This window comes from Drosophila novamexicana, unplaced genomic scaffold (genome assembly GCF_003285875.2).
Source record: "Drosophila novamexicana strain 15010-1031.04,08,12 unplaced genomic scaffold, DnovRS2.1 tig00000387-arrow-pilon, whole genome shotgun sequence".
Classification (NCBI taxonomy): domain Eukaryota; kingdom Metazoa; phylum Arthropoda; class Insecta; order Diptera; family Drosophilidae; genus Drosophila; species Drosophila novamexicana.
Genome location: NW_020824800.1, coordinates 1,393,379 through 1,412,279, shown reverse-complemented (window position 1 = coordinate 1,412,279; position 18,901 = coordinate 1,393,379). Strand labels below are relative to the sequence as shown.

At 42.9% G+C, this 18,901-nt stretch overlaps 4 protein-coding genes across 11 annotated transcripts in view; 1 reads left to right on the top strand and 3 right to left on the bottom strand.

The window, feature by feature from the left end:
- The first annotated feature begins 2,519 nt into the window (after positions 1–2,519).
- LOC115760297 (very-long-chain (3R)-3-hydroxyacyl-CoA dehydratase hpo-8) lies at positions 2,520–3,558 on the top strand. Its single transcript, XM_030701584.1, has one exon. It carries the CDS (start codon positions 2,648–2,650, stop codon positions 3,368–3,370), a length of 723 nt encoding a protein of 240 aa, XP_030557444.1. The 5' UTR covers positions 2,520–2,647; the 3' UTR covers positions 3,371–3,558.
- On the bottom strand, positions 3,549–5,162 carry LOC115760296 (cysteine desulfurase, mitochondrial). The gene is made up of 2 exons (XM_030701583.1): positions 4,936–5,162; positions 3,549–4,879 (listed from the first exon to the last, which is right to left on the bottom strand). Exons 1-2 carry the CDS (start codon positions 5,075–5,077, stop codon positions 3,621–3,623), a joined length of 1,401 nt encoding a protein of 466 aa, XP_030557443.1. The 5' UTR covers positions 5,078–5,162; the 3' UTR covers positions 3,549–3,620.
- A 400-nt stretch (positions 5,163–5,562) lies between these two features.
- Positions 5,563–12,140, bottom strand: LOC115760295 (UPF0518 protein GJ17503). 4 transcript variants are annotated; one of them, XM_030701578.1, is made up of 8 exons: positions 12,067–12,140; positions 11,794–11,997; positions 10,717–11,574; positions 10,250–10,646; positions 8,664–9,705; positions 8,031–8,597; positions 6,553–6,591; positions 5,563–6,279 (listed from the first exon to the last, which is right to left on the bottom strand). In XM_030701578.1, the coding sequence occupies exons 3-8, from the start codon at positions 11,418–11,420 to the stop codon at positions 5,864–5,866; spliced, it is 3,165 nt and encodes a 1,054-aa protein (XP_030557438.1). In that variant the 5' UTR covers positions 11,421–11,574; positions 11,794–11,997; positions 12,067–12,140; the 3' UTR covers positions 5,563–5,863. The 4 variants fall into 4 exon arrangements, with proteins under 4 accessions (XP_030557438.1, XP_030557440.1, XP_030557441.1 ...); XM_030701580.1 differs by having other exon boundaries at positions 8,664–9,681; positions 11,794–12,134; XM_030701581.1 differs by lacking the exon at positions 6,553–6,591 and having other exon boundaries at positions 11,794–12,134.
- Positions 12,141–12,386: 246 nt separating this feature from the next.
- Positions 12,387–18,901, bottom strand: part of LOC115760264 — a 33,764-nt gene continuing 27,249 nt past the window's right edge. Inside the window, exons 4-9 of one of the 5 annotated variants that reach the window (XM_030701530.1) lie at positions 14,376–14,858; positions 13,890–14,308; positions 13,210–13,767; positions 12,902–13,137; positions 12,696–12,842; positions 12,387–12,594 (exon numbers count right to left, since the gene is read on the bottom strand). In XM_030701530.1, the coding sequence (XP_030557390.1) occupies positions 12,507–12,594; positions 12,696–12,842; positions 12,902–13,137; positions 13,210–13,767; positions 13,890–14,308; positions 14,376–14,858 (1,931 nt within the window). In that variant the 3' untranslated portion in view covers positions 12,387–12,506. Of the gene's footprint in view, positions 12,843–12,901; positions 13,150–13,209; positions 13,768–13,889; positions 14,309–14,375; positions 14,859–18,901 lie in introns of all 5 variants that reach the window. The other 4 variants (XM_030701533.1, XM_030701529.1, XM_030701532.1 and 1 more) reach the window with 4 other exon arrangements.

The following is an 18,901-nucleotide window of genomic DNA, read 5'->3' as shown; positions in this document are numbered from 1 at the left end:
GCACGCAGCTGTGACAACGATCTCCAACTGGGCGTGCTGTTTGCCTGTTAGAATGCATGTGGGAAAACGTTGAACGCCCACAATAATAGATGTTTTTTGTTTTGTTTGTTTGTTATTGCTGGCTGTTGTTGTGTGTTGCGGCGACGGCGTCGGCGGCTGCTAGTTGAACGCTATTTGGTTAGGTAGTTGTAGTTGCCGCGTGCGGCCAGCGGCACTTTAGTCGCCAGCCCACTGCTCAGGTTTGCTGCGAGCCTAGCTAAGTTTTGTGCAATAAGCAAAATGACGGGCACAAAACAAAATGTCCGGGGCAACCGATGTGTCGCTTCCGCTGCCGGGGGCCATGATTATAAGGCGCCATTGCAATCAATTTCAATTCGACTAGTCAGAGGCCAGTCCCCCATAGAGCAGGCACAGGCATAGGCATAGCAACAGCAACAGCCACAACCACAGCCACAACCACAGCCACAGCCACAGCCATCTAACCGTTCTGTCATGCATAGTTGTAGTTGTGTAGTCGCAATCGCAATTGTTGGCGTCATTTCTGTTGGCCTGTGATGTGAACAAACAAAATGACTACTCAAATTTGCGCAAAATGTTCGTGCGACTGCTGCAACGTGTGTGTCTGTGTGCCGAGGGGGGGTGAAGAGCTCTGTTGTTTGCGTTAGAATTTCAAACAAACATGTCGCTGTTGCTTTCCTACCAAGTGTGTACACATGTACACATGAACGTATGTATATATGTATGTATGCATGTATGCATGTGTGAATGTATGTACATATTTGTTATTGCTATTGCCTGCAGAGGTTTTTTTTGTGACGCTTGGCAAGTCGCTGGGGGCATGTCCGGGCGCATTTGGGGGCGTATTCAGCCTGTTTGTTGAATGTAATTGCCGAGCTTGGCCAGGGAAATTTGCAATTTGCCACAGCGCCATCTGTGGTACGTTAGCGAGAGCTGCAAATGATATTGCCGTGTCGCTAGTCAAGCCCCCAATTAATAACAAACATGACTACATGCAAATACATGTATACATACATGCAATATACATATGTATATAAAAACACTGCAAGTAATATCCATAAGGGGCAACAACCTGTTTGAGTTGCCTTGCAACAACAGCAACAGACAGCAAAGCTGCAACTCAACAATTTGCCTAACTGCCAGTAATAATCGCTTAAGACTACTGTTACTTATCACTGCAGTCGGCAAAAGAGCAAACGGCAACACTCACTCAGCAGGCAAACATTCAAACACACATACAAGCACAGTAGAGGCATACATACACATACACTGACGACCAGTCGCATGGCAATTGAACCAAACCCCTGCCACTGTAACAGCTGCCATCTCGTTCGCACACACAACTTGGCCGCACCTTCTCCACCAGTGTTAAAAGTGATGAGATATCGTTTAGCTATTTTTGCTGGTCGCTTGGTAAAAAAGAGGGAATTCACTTTTGGCGGGGTCTCGTTTTTCCTGCTTTGTCCAATCGGCCTTTTTGTGGGCGCTGTCTAAACTAGTCCAATTGAATCGACCGTCACCACGTCGCAACCCTCGGTCGACCAGTCGACGCCAGTTGTTGATAAGGCAGCTGATGATAATAGCGCTGGGCCTGGAGAACTGTTCTTGCAAATTAATTTGACGGTAGGCGTGGTTGTCAGGCCTCCGCCCACACAGCACGTGTTGATTACAAAACTGCCATTGCGCACAAAGCTCCGCATGTAGAACCAATTTTGTACATACATATGTATTTACATATGCACATACATACTTGAGCATAAATGCTGAAGTTTTTTTTAACGATTCATATCTTCATTGAAACTATAAATTAGTAAGTACCTTTGCTCAGCTACAACTTATGGGATATTTTGCTGCAAGCCCCGTGATCATACAAGTTAGAAGCTATAAGACCGGCAACACAGCGACAATTGAGCAAAGCAAAAGGGGAAAGAATTGCCCCACATGTGCAAGCAGGTGTATGTCCGACCCATGTGCACAGACCGTGCCAGACTTTTCAGACACGTTCGGTTTTCGGTTCGGTTTTCAGCAGGCGAACAGCAATGCTTAGCAACAACACATGACAAGCAGCTGTTAACAACTCGAGAATTTAACATTTGCTGAAATCTTATTACGAGCGCGCACTAATTTCTTTCGGGTTAAACTACAATAATTAATTCTTCTATACTACTATAAAAGGAGCAAATATTTTTGATATTTGGAGTGAAACAAAATATGTTTTACCATATTGCGCCTAGAAGATAAAAACATATACAATAAATACGACGTTCGAAACTAAATTTAACAGCTGTTAACCAATGCTGGCACTACAGCCAAAATAGTACAATAACAGAACAGATGTTTGTTAACATTGTCTATCGATTATCAATTCGTTATTTTCAATCTGAATCGTCGGTAGCTTAAGCAATACAGCAATACAATATGTGTGTGTATGTGTGTATGCCTATCGATAAGAACATATCGATACTGTTTTGGTAAAAAATGCACAAAACAACTTCTATCGAGCCGTCAGGTGAAAGTGGGGCTATCAGTTGTAGCGGACGAATATCGCGCTGTTGCGTTATAGCGATTAGTCAATTTAAAGCATATGTAATACGCTGCTGACAGGGTGAAAGTTCACAGACAGTTGAAAATGTCCGGAAAGGTAGCAGGCAAACCGAGCAAAGCGGCTTCAAAAGAGCCGTCGTCTTTGACAAAACTTTACCTGTTTGCATACAATGCCGTGCAAGTGGGCGGCTGGAGCTACATCCTGTATCAGCTGGTCAACTACTATGTGCTGCAGGGTCCCCAGTTTCGTGCACAGATAACGCTGTGGGATTACACGCGTGTTGCCGTCATCATTTTCCAGAATGCCGCATTTGTGGAGATCCTGAATGCGGTATTTGGGTTGGTTAAATCAAATCCTGTGGTCACCACCTTCCAAGTGTTTAGCCGGATGATGGTTGTCGTTGGCGTTGTGATGGCGACACCAACGGGCAAGGTGTCGCCCGGCCTGCCTATTGCGCTCTTCGCCTGGGCCATCACAGAGATCATTCGCTATGGTTTCTATGCCCTCAACATTATCAAGGTGGTGCCAAAGTTTGTGGTCTTCTTGAGATACACCACATTCATTGCGCTCTATCCGATCGGCGTGACTGGCGAACTTCTGTGCTTCTGGTGGGCACAGCGCTATGCCAAGGAGCACAGCGTCTGGAGCTTGGAGATGCCCAATAAATTGAATGCCACTTTCTCCTACTACGCGCTCCTCTGGATTGTCATGCTGGGCTACATTCCCATCTTTCCACAGCTGTACCTGCATATGTTTGCGCTGCGTCGCAAGATCTTGGGCGGCGACACCAAAAAGAAAGCCAACTGAACTTTGACCCGCCGTTGGAAGTTGGAAGCAGCCGCAGTACTTTGTCCATTCGTACAGCCATGCGAATTGCTATTTAGCATTTGCACTTTGCGCTCACCTTAACTTGACGCCTAGTTCAGCTTAAGCTTATTTTAAGTGGTTTCTGTGTACAAAATAAAATTAAACAAGCACCTTTCAATTGCGTCGAACGTGCAATGTATTCAAATTATTTGCTTAGGCAGCAACTGCAACAATAATCATTTGTGGGTAGCTAGTGCTGTGACCATTGTATGGTCTTTATATCAATGCCCTCCTGCACCATTTCCCACAGTGGCGACATTTCGCGCAGTCGCTCCACATGCTTGATGCACTTGTTGGCCGTATAGTCGACCTCCTCAACGGTGGTGAAGCGACCTATGCCGAAGCGAATGGAGCTGTGCGCCAGATCCTCATCTGCGCCAATGGCGCGCAGCACATACGACGGCTCCAGCGATGCTGAGGTGCAGGCAGAGCCGCTGCTGAGCGCAACATCCTTCAGTGCCATCAGCAGCGATTCGCCCTCGACGTAGGCAAAGGACAAGTTGAGGCAACCGCTGTATGTGTGTACCGAATCGCCATTGCGTATCACATGTGGCAGAGCTGTCGTTAATTTGTCCATCAGGCGCTTGGACAGAAAATCGACCCACTTCTTATCGTAGTCCATCTCTTGCAGTGCCAGCTCGGCCGCTGCGCCCAGACCCACAACTAAAGGGGCGGGCACGGTGCCGCTGCGCAAGCCGCGCTCCTGGCCACCTCCACTCTGTATCGGCTCGAGGCGCACACGCGGTCGGCGTCTTACGTACAAGGCGCCTACGCCTTTGGGACCATAAATTTTGTGCCCCGATATGGACATTAGATCAATATTCATTGCATTCACATCTAAGGGTATTTTTCCCACGGCCTGCGCCGCATCCGTATGAAAGAAAATTTTGCGTGAGCGGCACATCTTGCCAATCTCAAAAATTGGCTGCTGCACGCCAATTTCGTTATTGACTGTCATAATGGAAACGAGGGATGTGTCAGGCGTCATTGCCGCCTCCAGCTGCTGCAGGTCAATGATTCCATTGGTCTTAACCGGCAAATATGTAACCCGAAAGCCCTCGTTCTCCAGTGCACGGCACGAGTCCAGCACGCACTTGTGTTCGGTCTGTGTTGTGATCACATGCTTCTTGTTGGTGCCATAGAAACGAGCTACTCCTTTGACTGCAATATTGTTGGATTCTGTGGCGCCGGAAGTGAAGATGATCTCCTTGGGATCGGCACCAATTAGTTTAGCGACCTGGTCGCGTGCTTTCTCCATAGCCAGCTCCGATTCCCAGCCATAGGCATGTGTGCGCGAGTGCGGATTACCAAACTGATTGGTCAAATAAGGTAGCATTGCGTCCAAGACGCGCGGATCCATTGGCGTTGTGGCCTGTGCATCCAGGTATAGGGGTCGCCCATCTGTTTGATCGTTCTTGATGTTGAAACGCACCTGACGCTCACGAAATTCTGGAAAAGCAATCAATAAATCAACTTATAAAAGCATATATTACTTGGGCTGTTACCTTTTGATGTGGTCGCCAGATTTGTTGCTGCTGGCTTAGCAGCTGCTGAGGTTGTTGATGCCTGTCGTCGTATAACAAATGCCAGTGCCGTGCCATTTGGCCGTAACACGTTAGCCTGCAATCTGCCCAGCATTTTCTGCATGTTTGTACTGCACGTGTGTTAGTATTTGCGCTAATATCAATTTATTTACTTCTCGTATTATTTCACAATCTAATCAGAAGAAGCCAATGAGTGTCTTTTACAACACTGGCTTAGCTATCGACATTATGCAGGCGCAAACAGTGTTACCGGACTTAACAAATTTTATTGGCGCGCAAATTCAAAATTTAAAATTAAATGTTATGCACAGAAACATTTATGTGCCAAGAATTAAACTCTTTACAGTTGAATTATTAGAATTATTGGACCAATTTAATACTTTTATGTTATTTAAAAAGTTTATAAGTTCATGTCGTATATACATAAAAGCATAAAATATATATTGCAAAAATAGACATATGTATACATATTTAAATGGTATGTTGTGGTGTATAATTCTCTCTTGGTTACTCTTCTATTCTTTTCTTTTTTTTATGTATATATAGGTGTATATATAATATGTATATGCCTATTGCTTGTAATTAGAATAATTTTTTACATTTGAACACTTAAAAATTGTCTGTTTGTCAGCTAGCAACGATTTTTGTTTACAACTTTAACCTTATATACTAAATAGAGTAACGAGTGTTTTGTTTTGTTTTGCGATAAATCTGTTCAAAAGTGCGACTTTGTTCGTACGAATTGGTTAAAATACACATATACACTAACACAATATTGATAATTTAACAGCAAATAATAGGTTTAATTTAAAAATAATTGAACTGGTTAAATAAATAAACGCCAACAAATCAGATAACCATTGTGTATTGCATAACTGCCTGTCCGTTGTCAAAGCAATTGCTCCGTGACCAGCACAACGCTCTGCTCCAGCGCAATTGCGGCCAGCTCCTTTAGCCATTCGTCCAGCAGTACGGCACACAGGGCCAAATCACGTGATCGCTCTGTGCCGCTGGTGTTGGCTATAATACCCATGGAGGCCACCGAATCCAGGGACACTGGCTCCGAGTTAAAGCTGCCCGTTTGTAAGCCACTCTCCACGCCGTGCAATGTGCTCGACGACTGTGTCGCTGATAATGTTTGCGTGGAGCCACCAATTGAGCTGTTGCTGCTGCTCACCGTTTGTGCCTCTTGACGTGGCGCGGTGCTCAGACTCGTCTCACAGGTGTTGCCTCTCGATTGCTCTTGTGCGGCGCCGCGTCCACTTACCTCTCCGTTATTGCCACCCACCAGCGTGGATGCTGCGCCTGCAAAATTTATCTTTGGTTAGTTGTGTCTCGAATGAAAAAGTTATGTAAAGGATTAAACTGCAACAACAACAACGAGAAATAGTAAAAATTATTAAATAAGTGGGAACGTTAGAGCAACATATGTACAAAGCTACAGGAGTCGACAACATACTGGACAGCTTAAATAGCTTATAACGTATTTATTTTTTGGTTTTTAGTTGGGTTGTATTACGGGTAATATCATAATATATATATATTTATAGAACTTTTACGTAAGCGTGAAATATTTACCGGTGAAGAATGCGTAAATTTGTGATAAGCCAGATGAAGCTAAGATTTTCGTAGTGGAAAATTTTTCATATCGATAATAAAAAAACACAATAAAGAAAAAAAGAGACAAATTGATTATAAGCAACGACGTCTGCAGACATTGCACAAAATCTACGTGTGTTGTGTAGTGTAATAGACTAGATTCCACTGGCCAGCATTTTTGTCATTTGTGTCATTTAATAAAAAGAGGCATTTAGCTCTGGTATCTTTGAAAGAAGCCGTAATTACCTTATGTGGTGCACGTTAGCCGGGCTTTCGTGAAATTGCACTTTTGCATATGTAAATATATTCGTACGTACAAATATGTTTGCGTGCATGCTGCATGTACACATATGTATGCATGTTTGTATATGTGTGTATGCATGTTTGTTTGTATTTATGCAAACATACACATACATACATACCTACATACATGTACACACACATACATACATGCATGCATACATACCCACATGCATACATGCATACATACACATATACCTACATACATACATGCATACATACACACATGCCTACATACATACATGCATACATACACACATACATACATGCATACATACACACATACATACATGCATACACACACACATACGTACATACATACGTGCATACATACACACATACGTACATACATACATGCATACATACACACATACGTACATACATACATGCATACACACACACATACCTACATACATACATATATGTACAAACATACATACATATATATGTACATACAAGTAAATGAACAACAAATTATTAACAAAAAATAAAAACAACAACACAATAATCACAAAAAAATATTACCAAAAAAAACACCAAAAAAAAAAAATCACTTACTAGCTAAGCATGAAAAACAGCAGACCCGACTTGAATTCTTGAGAATCGAGGAGGAGAGCACTTGGTAAAAATTTTTTTTTTTTTTAAATTTGCAGCACAGCGACAAATAAGCTGCATACATACATGCATGCATACACTAACACACACACACGCCCACACACACACATATATATATATATAAAATGCTTGTTTACAATAAAATTATCGGCCGCACAACGCAATCTTTTAAGCAGGAATCTTGCTTTTGCAACAGAAAACAGTCACCGGAGCATGATTCATAAAAATCGAAGGGAGCACGGATAGCTGTTCCGTTTATTGACTTGGCTAACGATACTCAAAATCAAGAATATATGTTTTTGAAAATGACATTCATTTACAAATCCTCCGGCCATTGGAATCAGTGTATTTTAAAAAAATGTTCTAAAATGTGGATGAATTTGTGAGTGTGTGTGAATTTGATGGTTAAGATCCCAAAACCGGCTTTAGTCCAACATCCGCTGCTGCGTTTTGATTTCTTGTGAATTTGTTTGGTTCGTTTAAAAGAGTAAATAAGTGTGCAATTTTTTTTATATCTGGAAGGGTGCCGTGGCATCACATACCCGTATTCGTATTTGTTGCCGCAGTGGATGATGTGGATCTTCGGCTAAACATGCTGGATATTGACTTGCTAATGCTGCGACGCTTGTTATCGCTGCGTCGAAAGGGATCGTAGGCGCTGGTGGGCGAGGCCTGCACAGGTGTTGCCGCCGAAAGCGTCGCATAGGTGGAACGCTGCTGCGCCTGTTGTTGCTGTGTGGGATTTGTTGTGTATTGCAGCTGCTGTTGCTGATGCTGCTGGTGCATTGGTGCGTTGTCGGTAATCTTGCGCGCATTGACCAAACGGAACTCGCGATCAATCAGATACGAGCGCGCCACATCGATGATCTCCAGTGAGTTCTCAGCTACCGGCAGCTCTGCATCAATTTGCTGCTTGAGCATGCGCAGCACCTGATGGAACGATGGCGTGTCCGAGGTGATGGCAATGTCGGAGCGCAGCAACAACGAATGGATGAGCGGCAATGGATACCAGGCGAGTCGCGTGATTAACCCGGTTAAATGCAGATTGACGTACAACGAGTTGCTCGTAAAGGTTTGCAGTTTGCTCCAAATGGCATTCAGAAAAGGACCTAAAAGAATCGATATAAACATGCGAATCTTGGTACATTCCATGAAAGTGTTCGTCTGAGACTCACCTAAGCTTACGGTCCCCTGCGCAAACAAATCCTCCGAAAAATCCAAATCGGTGAGTAACAGCTCGTTGCGAGTGCTGTGCGAGATGCGCCAGGAATCGCGTCGTCCACTGCTGATGCTGCTGCTGTTGTTATGCTCTAGATCCGTGTCACTTGTAGCTGTTGTTGTGGTCACGTCTATGCCTTCAGCATCCTCATCGGCAGGTCGCCACTTGAACGATTCATAGCCGCTGGATTCGCCTATTGATTGCAAGCTATCTAGCTGTTTCTCGCCCAATTCGCTGACCCCTGTTGCTGCCATCGGAGCTGCTGAGGCAAATTCACTGAAAAACTGCTTGGCCAGCTCAAGGGCATGTGCATTAGCACGTGCCTGGCCCTGTCGGGGCCATTTTTGATAGCGATAGCTATTCGCCCACTTGGCACAGTCGCGCTGGCATTGGGCGATGCGTGAATGAGCCTCAAATAGATAGGCCTGAACATTGGCATACAGACTGTCTCCCGTGTAGTGGCCGTAGTAGTTCCAGTTGGCGCCAATCGTCTTGCTCATGACCGGAGAGGGCAGACTGGGCAGCATGACGGCTAATGGGGCCGTTGCCGCTGCAGGGTCCACATGGTCCTGTATGCTCTTGGGCCGCGCCAGGTCACGGGCGCGCTTCATCACGTCTGGTGTGAGATCCAAAAAGAACTCGGTTGTGTTCAGATATGGATCGATCTTGTTGATCTTGTGGCGATGCGATATGGGCACATGCTTCCCAGGCAACAAATACTTCAGCAAGAGCTCCAACATCAGATCCTCGCAGTGTAAGCCCAGCAGCGTATCAAACAGAGCCATTGTCACCATGCACAGGTTGGCATCCGGCGAATGGAGACGCTCTACGAGAGCATCTAAAATCCGTTCACCGTCAAACTTCTCCGTATCCAGCAAAAACTTGACAAAGGCACGCATAAGACCAGGCTCAGTTATGGAGCGCAATATCAGATCCAGATAAGACATGGCCGAAATTTGTGAGTCGATATTCGTCTGAAAATGTTTGCCCTTCAGTGTCTGCAATTTGGAGCGCAAAAAGTTGTTTCGAGATTTCGAGGCGAGGTGTTTTGGTTAGCTTTGGGTGGGCCCAAAAAGAACTAAGGATATCACACATACTATATACTACGTTTATGCCGCAAAGAAATCGCGAAGTGTATTAAAATCTTAAGGCCTATTTCTTTTCGAAAAGATAAATCAAAAGAAAATTATTAGATCAAGACTGTATAATCGATTAACCAATATAATTATAATTGGCTAAAAAATAAATGATGGGACAAACATCAAGAAAATAGTCCACAACAGCTCTAATAGTCTTATTATGACGTTTAAAAAGTATTTCTTTATACGGGTTTTAACGAATAATATGCGTCAAGTTTATAATATATAATGCTGACATATTGCATTAACGACTTGCGTATAAACGTAGCAATAGAATTTATAAGTAAAAGCAAACACACAGACACAAGAGCACCAGGGACAAGTGACAATTTTGTAACCAACACCACAGAAATGCATCGAAGACAAGTTTTTACGTGAGAGCACAACTCAAAGCGAGACTCACCTGCAGTATGGCCGGCCCCAGCACCGGCACAATAAATCCTTGGTACATAAAGTCCAGCAGCTGCTGTTTAATCATCTCGTGCGCCACTTGTACGACCGCATTGCAAAACTCGAGCGCATTCATGAAGAGTGTTAGTTCCGGTATTTCGGTGACATCGTCGGGCGTGATGCGATGCCAGTCAATGGAACTGATCTCGATGCTATTCGGCAGGCGGGAGTAGAGCCCACCCAGGCCGGTGACCAGCAGTGGACAAATGGACGAGTATTGTGCTATATAGTGGCCGATATTGGAATTCTTCTGCGATAGCGCCATACACAGCAGCAGCGCATCGCGCGCCTGATGACCCAAGCTGCCTTCCCGATGTACGTACGGTATAAGCAGCGAGAAGATGATGAAACTAAGCAAATCAAATAAAATAAATGTTAATAATTGTGTAATGCAATGATGCGACATTTACTAAAGCTCACTTGGTTGTGGTGCCACTTTTGGGCGCAGCTAAGCTTCCGTTTTGTATTTGCTCCTGCACCTGAGTTTGTGCCGAGAAGAAGAATAGATCGAGCAGATGGACATTCTGCATGAGCACTACGCACAGCTGATTGAGCAGGATCACCAATCGTTTCTCCAGATCGGGCGGAAAGATCTCACCTTGGCTAGAGGCGAGAATCTTGAGTAGCGGCCGCAGAAATGGCTCGTGACACAGCAGCTGATGCCGCGAGTGACTCACGAGCAGCTCATATAGCTTCAGCTGCTCCAGACGCACGGCGTTCGCATAGCGACCGGTTGTGCTGGCCCACTCGTACAGCTTGTCCAGCAGATTCTCGCTGAGCAGATACTCCAAGCAGGGCGCCGCCGGTGGCGCAGAGTCAGCAGTGGGCAGCGACACCTTATTGCAATGGTGCAGCTCGACTAACAGTAGCGTTACCATGTAATCCAAATGCGAGACCACGCCCAGCACATCATCATGCGTGGGCGGACCCGGATGCTGAATTATTTCATGCGCCTGCTGCCAGTGCTTGCAGAAGCTATCATAGCAAGCGCGCGGATCACAGTCTGTAGCTGCGTCTATGGGCCGTTGACGCAGGGTTGTTGTAGCGCTAGAGTTGCCGCTGCCAGAGCTGCCACTATTGCGGGTAAGACTCTGACGCAATGGACTTGTACGTAACCAACTCATTTTGTGTTCGTTCTGTTCGGCTGTGAGCTTTGGCGGCGAAGTTGCGTTAGGTGTATTTGTTTGGCATGTATTTTTTTAATCTTGCAGTTTGTGCTTTGTCCGAGCTTTGTGTGAGTATTTCCGTTCCCATACATAAATAAAATGGATTTTATAGCTGAAACATACAAAAGCGTCAAACAGATAAGCTTTGACCATTGCATCTATGTACAACAGCAGCAGCAACAATAACAACAATAACAATGAGAACCGACACTCTCACTCTTGCATGTACAAACATTCATATTTGGGCAGGCGAGCGAGCAAGTGGCGTTTGATAGTCACTGAAGCGCTGCAAATTGTTGTTGGCCAATTGCTCACTTATTTTGCTGCTCACCTGCTGTATTTTCATAGTCGCTTTCGTCATCGTTTTGCAGATTTAATTGCTAAATGGTTCTTGAACCAGATATTGCCTTTTATTTCGCGCGCAACACCACTTGCAGGCAGCAGTAGCAGCTCTTTTTGACTTTTTTTTTGGCACTGGGAAATTAAAGCGAAATGACGATGTCGACGACAGCTCGGGACCGTCCTTGTGCGCGCACTTTACATGTAGAAAATACACAAATGTGATTTTATTTGCGTTAACCAACATGCACGGAGCCTTGCTTACACTTTAATGCCTCATTATGGACTATGGACATTTTTTTAAATAAATATTTACAACAAATAGAAAGTAATGAGTGGATTGGTGGTAGTCGAGCGATAATTTGTGGTGGTCGACCGATGACGATAAGTAAGTATCTTTTCCAACACTTAAAAACCTGCATTCGATTGTTTTTTCATAGCCACCCACAAACTTTCGCGATAAGCGTTCTACGCCCAAATTATCGATAAGAGATATTTTGAATAATTCAAACTAAAGTTTATTTGCTTGTGCTGCATAATTTTATTATTTGATATTAATAGAAATTCACATTTAATTAGCATACAAATTACAAAGTTATATTACAAAAAGAACAACAGCACAGAGTGGATATGCAGTATCTATATATAAAGAGTCATAAAATGTTCTCCCTGGAACATCGTTCAATTGCAGATTGTTTTCGTACGTTATTCTGACAATGCAAGACTTCTAAATTTCATAAAACCATTAACCAGGTTAGAGTTGCACATTTTAAAAATTCTTTGTATGATTTTGCTAACAAATAACATAGTTAAATAAATTGTCTCTAAGCATTTGTAAGTATAGGATGCAAAAACGTAATGGGTCTAAGAGAGTGTATCCAAATGTCAACTCACATCGGCAACAGCGACTGACTCGCACTGCTATTTCGTGAGCTGGGCCTCTCAATGGTCATGGACTGCTGTGGCACTTGGCTATCGGTGCTAATGCCCAAGCCAGCATAGATCTCCTTCATCACAAATAGAATGGTATCCTCTGAACCCCTGTTATATGAAGTAGACAATTAGAAATAAGCTTGAACAAAAAGAAACGCACCACTCACCAATAGCAAACGTGGCTGCTCAGTGCGAAGATATACTCGTTGATGAACTCCAGCGGCGCCTCCTGCAGCACATAGTCCACGCGTTTCGAGTCGTTTAATTTACCTAATGGAAAGTCGAGCTCAACGAATTCAGGATCTGATGCTGTCGTGGACTCGGAGTCGGTGCGATTACGCCCTTTCGTCGAAGTGGTTGTCGTTGACAATTCATCCTGGCCTTCACTTGGCTCCTGGAATACCTGCGAAGAGGTCTATAAAATTGGTTAGCCAATTTCAGTTTTGTCACCAAAACTGCTTTGCTTTAATCTTACTGAGTGTATTTCCTTCTCCAGGGACTCCTCGGCCTCCTTCTTGACCTTGGTGACTGTGGCCAAGAAGTTGACGCTGTCCAATGTGGTTTTGAAAGTGTCCATGAATCTTTGCTTTATGTCCGCACCAACTCGCGTCATAGTCTCTTTTAGTTCCAGATGCATGCGCTTGCGTCCCTTATGATGTGGAATCAGTACCGGGCGGATGCCCTTCATGTCTGGATTGACCAGCGCTTCAATGCGATACGCCACTGGATCAAAGGGATGGAATATATTGTAAAACCCTGGACAGGTGGGTAGCCGAAAGTCGAGGCCAAGTTTATCGATGCCGCGTATGGTCACAAACATGCCGATTGGAGAGCCCAAAGCGAAAAATTTCTTCGGATGGAAAATCAACTGCGTGTAGTTAATCACTGGCTGTCCAGTTCCCACCATTCCCATGCCCATGGCATAGCTGACCTGCTTGGGCAGCATTTGATCATTGTTGGGAATTTGTACGTGCTTCAATTCGGTGCCCTGCTTTTGTGGTAGTTGATCCGGATTCTCCTGCCAAAAATTAAGCTTAAATATTAATTTATTTGTGGGTAGCTAAGAATAGGCCAGGCAAGAGCTGCTGTTTTCCCAATGATTAGAATTCTTTTCGTTTGGTCGGAGTCTTTGGATTTTTTTTGGGTACGCCTTACCTTATTTTCTTCTTCGCTCTCCTTCAACGGCTCCTGGTGACACAGCAGATCAAAGAGTATAAGCGAGCCGAGACTATGGCCAGCCAGCGAAACACCGCCATTGAATTCAGGATGCCGCATGCGATACTTCAGATAAACCTCATTTAATGCATCAGCCACCGTGTTCATGATCTTCTGACAGTACTTGGGACTGGTATAGAAGAGCACATCCAGCAATGTGTCGTTGGTGAAGTTGCGCAATCGTGGTATGGATTCCAGAGTGATGGATTTAAGTTTCTCATCGATGCCTAGCTCCTCGGAGTGCAAATGGCCATGCCATTCAATGGGAAGCACTTCAACGCGACCCACTAGGCCCATGTCCGTGGAGTTTTTGTAGTGGGACTGCACCAGCTGTTGCGCAATGTTGCGAAAATCATCCACTGCAAAGCATTTTGTAAATGAAGATAGTTTTCAATATGTTTGGGCTGTTGTTAGATGCACACTTACCGACTTCCTCGACATTGCGCATTTTTAGATCACAAGCGGAGCCGATGCCATGCACCATGAACAGCAAATGATCCACACGCTGAGATTCACCCTGTTGTATTTTAAAATCATTTAAATCCCGCTTGACAACCAGCGGCCGTGTTGAGCTTTGCACGCTGCCGCCCCACGTGTCGGCGTTCGACGGTGGCATGAAGTGCACTATGACGCTCGGGCCATGCATGGTGACCTGCTCCCCATTGGCCAGGGGTATCTTTTTATGCCATTCGTTTGTTTCCGTAGCACGTTTATATTCTGCCTCCAGTGCGGCTGCTGTTTGCTCCGCATATGGAACGTACTTTCCATCTCCGGCCTTGTAGAACCAGGAACAGCGTCGCACCTCAATGGCTTTGCCCTCCCAGAAAACGGGCGTCTTGGTGCGCTCTTTAATGTTAACATCATAGCGACCACCCTCTACGGGTACGATGCTCAACGAATCGGCGTCATCTGCGGGTGACAGGAATGCATATATAGTATTATATTACCAGATTTTGCCATAAGTTGGTTTCAGACTTTAGTCAAGCATTAATCAAGCCTACATTTTTTATATGTATATTAAAAGTTTGTCATTAAATGTGTAATGCAAGGAGACATCGCCGATCTGTCATCTGTGGCAGATGGATCCACAAACAATTTTCTTACAAACGTTTTACGCGATTTTCTCAGACATGCGGAGGAATTTCCCGAAACCCCGCCTTAAGGCAGTTTTCCACCAGTCAGTTAGTCAGGACAAACAGTTTTATATATAGAGATAACCATAAGTCAAAATTTACCACCCCCATAACTCGGTCAAATCTCATCCGACTTTCACGAAGTTTGGTTTTAAATTCATGGTTTTACTTCTAGAATAATCGGGCATTAAAATCTGAACACCGATTTTTTAGTCGAAATTCATGTCCAAATCTTACCCCAAGATTCGTATATAGACATGAGTCTAAATTTACCACCCCCATAACTCGGTCAAATCTCATCCGATTTTCACGAAGTTTGGCTTTAAATTCATGGTTTTACTTCTAGAATAATCGGGCATTAAAATCTGAACACCGATTTTTTAGTCGAAATTCATGTCCAAATCTTACCCCAAGATTCGTATATAGACATGAGTCTAAATTTACCACCCCCATAACTCGGTCAAATCTCATCCGATTTTCACGAAGTTTGGCTTTTTCTTCATGGTTTTACTTCTAGAATAATCGGGCATTAAAATCTGAACACCGATTTTTTAGTCGAAATTCATGTCCAAATCTTACCCCAAGAGTCGTACTTATATAGACATGGGTCAAAATTTACCACCCTCATAACTCGGTCAAATCTCATCCGATTTTCACGAAGTTTGGCATTTTCTTCATGGTTTTACTTCTAGAATAATCGGGCATTAAATCTGAACACCGATTTTTTAGTCGAAATTCATATCCAAATCTTACCCCAAGAGTCGTACTTATGTAGACAAGGGTCATAATTTACCACCCTCATAACTCGGTCAAATCTCATCCGATTTTCACGAAGTTTGGCTTTTTCTTCATGGTTTTACTTCTAGAATAATCGGGCATTAAAATCTGAACACCGATTTTTTAGTCGAAATTCATGTCCAAATCTTACCCCAAGAGTCGTACTTATATAGACATGGGTCAAAATTTGCCACCCTCACAACTCGGTCAAATCTCATCCGATTTTCACGAAGTTTGGCTTTTTCTTCATGGTTTTACTTCTAGAATAATCGGGCATTAAAATCTGAACACCGATTTTTTAGTCGAAATTCATGTCCAAATCTTACCCCAAGAGTCGTACTTATATAGACATGGGTCAAAATTTACCACCCTCATAACTCGGTCAAATCTCACCCGATTTTCACGAAGTTTGGTTTTTTCTTCATGGTTTTACTTCTAGAATAATCGGGCATTAAAATCTGAACACCGATTTTTTAGTCGAAATTCATGTCCAAATCTTACCCCAAGATTCGTATATAGACATGAGTCTAAATTTACCACCCCCATAACTCGGTCAAATCGCATCCGATTTTCACGAAGTTTGGCTTTTTCTTCATGGTTTTACTTCTAGAATAATCGGGCATTAAAATCTGAACAACGATTTTTTAGTCGAAATTCATGTCCAAATCTTACCCCAAGATTCGTATATAGACATGAGTCAAATTTTACCACCCTCATAACTCGGTCAAATCCCATCCGATTTTCACAAGGTTTGGCTTTTTCTTCATGGTTTTACTTCTAGAATAATCGGGCATTAAAATCTGAACACCGATTTTTTAGTCGAAATTCATGTCCAAATCTTACCCCAAGAGTCGTACTTATATAGACATGGGTCAAAATTTGCCACCCTCATAACTCGGTCAAATCTCATCCGATTTTCACGAAGTTTGGCTTTTTCTTCATGGTTTTACTTCTAGAATAATCGGGCATTAAAATCTGAACACCGATTTTTTAGTCGAAATTCATGTCCAAATCTTACCCCAAGAGTCGTACTTATATAGACATGGGTCAAAATTTGCCACCCTCATAACTCGGTCAAATCTCATTCGATTTTCACGAAGTTTGGTTTTTTCTTCATGGTTTTACTTCTAGAATAATCGGGCATTAAAATCTGAACACCGATCTTTTAGTCGAAATTCATGTCCAAATCTTACCCCAAGATTCGTATATAGACATGAGTCAAATTTTACCACCCTCATAACTCGGTCAAATCCCATCCGATTTTCACAAGGTTTGGCTTTTTCTTCATGGTTTTACTTCTAGAATAATCGGGCATTAAAATCTGAACACCGATTTTTTAGTCGAAATTCATGTCCAAATCTTACCCCAAGAGTCGTACTTATATAGACATGGGTCAAAATTTGCCACCCTCATAACTCGGTCAAATCTCATTCGATTTTCACGAAGTTTGGTTTTTTCTTCATGGTTTTACTTCTAGAATAGTCGGGCATTAAAATCTAAACACCGATTTTTTAGTCGAAATTGATGTCCAAATCTTACCCCAAGAGTCGTACTTATATAGACATGGGTCAAAATTTACCACCCCCGTAACTCGGTCAAATCTCATCCGATTTTCACGAAGTTTGGCTTTTTCTTCATGGTTTTACTTCTAGAATAATCGGGCATTAAAATCTGAACACCGATTTTTTAGTCGAAATTCATGTCCAAATCTTACCCCAAGATTCGAATATAGACATGGGTCAAAATTTACCACCCTCATAACTCGGTCAAATCTCATCCGATTTTCACGAAGTTTGGCTTTAAATTCATGGTTTTACTTCTAGAATAGTCGGGCATTAAAATCTAAACACCGATTTTTTAGTCGAAATTGATGTCCAAATCTTACCCCAAGAGTCGTACTTATATAGACATGGGTCAAAATTTACCACCCCCGTAACTCGGTCAAATCTCATCCGATTTTCACGAAGTTTGGCTTTTTCTTCATGGTTTTACTTCTAGAATAATCGGGCATTAAAATCTGAACACCGATTTTTTAGTCGAAATTCATGTCCAAATCTTACCCCAAGAGTCGTACTTATATAGACATGAGTCAAAATTTACCACCCCCGTAACTCGGTCAAATCTCATCCGATTTTCACGAAGTTTGGCTTTTTCTTCATGGTTTTACTTCTAGAATAATCGGGCATTAAAATCTGAACACCGATTTTTTAGTCGAAATTCATGTCCAAATCTTACCCCAAGATTCGTATATAGACATGAGTCAAAATTTACCACCCCCGTAACTCGGTCAAATCTCATCCGATTTTCACGAAGTTTGGCTTTAAATTCATGGTTTTACTTCTAGAATAATCGGGCATTAAAATCTGAACACCGATTTTTTAGTCGAAATTCATGTCCAAATCTTACCCCAAGATTCGTATATAGACATGAGTCAAATTTTACCACCCTCATAACTCGGTCAAATCTCATCCGATTTTCACGAAGTTTGGCTTTAAATTCATGGTTTTACTTCCAGAATAATCGGGCATTAAAATCTGAACACCGATTTTTTAGTCGAAATTCATGTCCAAATCTTACCCCAAGATTCGTATATAGACATGAGTCAAATTTTACCACCCCCATAACTCGGTCAAATCTCATCCGATTTTCACGAAGTTTGGCTTTAAATTCATGGTTTTACTTCCAGAATAATCGGGCATTAAAATCTGAACACCGATTTTTTAGTCGAAATTCATGTCCAAATCTTACCCCAAGATTCGTATATAGACATGAGTCAAATTTTACCACCCTCATAACTCGGTCAAATCTCATCCGATTTTCACGAAGTTTGGCTTTTTCTTCATGGTTTTACTTCTAGAATAATCGGGCATTAAAATCTGAACACCGATTTTTTAGTCGAAATTCATGTCCAAATCTTACCCCAAGAGTCGTACTTATATAGACATGGGTCAAAATTTACCACCCCCGTAACTCGGTCAAATCTCATCCGATTTTCACGAAGTTTGGCTTTTTCTTCATGGTTTTACTTCTAGAATAATCGGG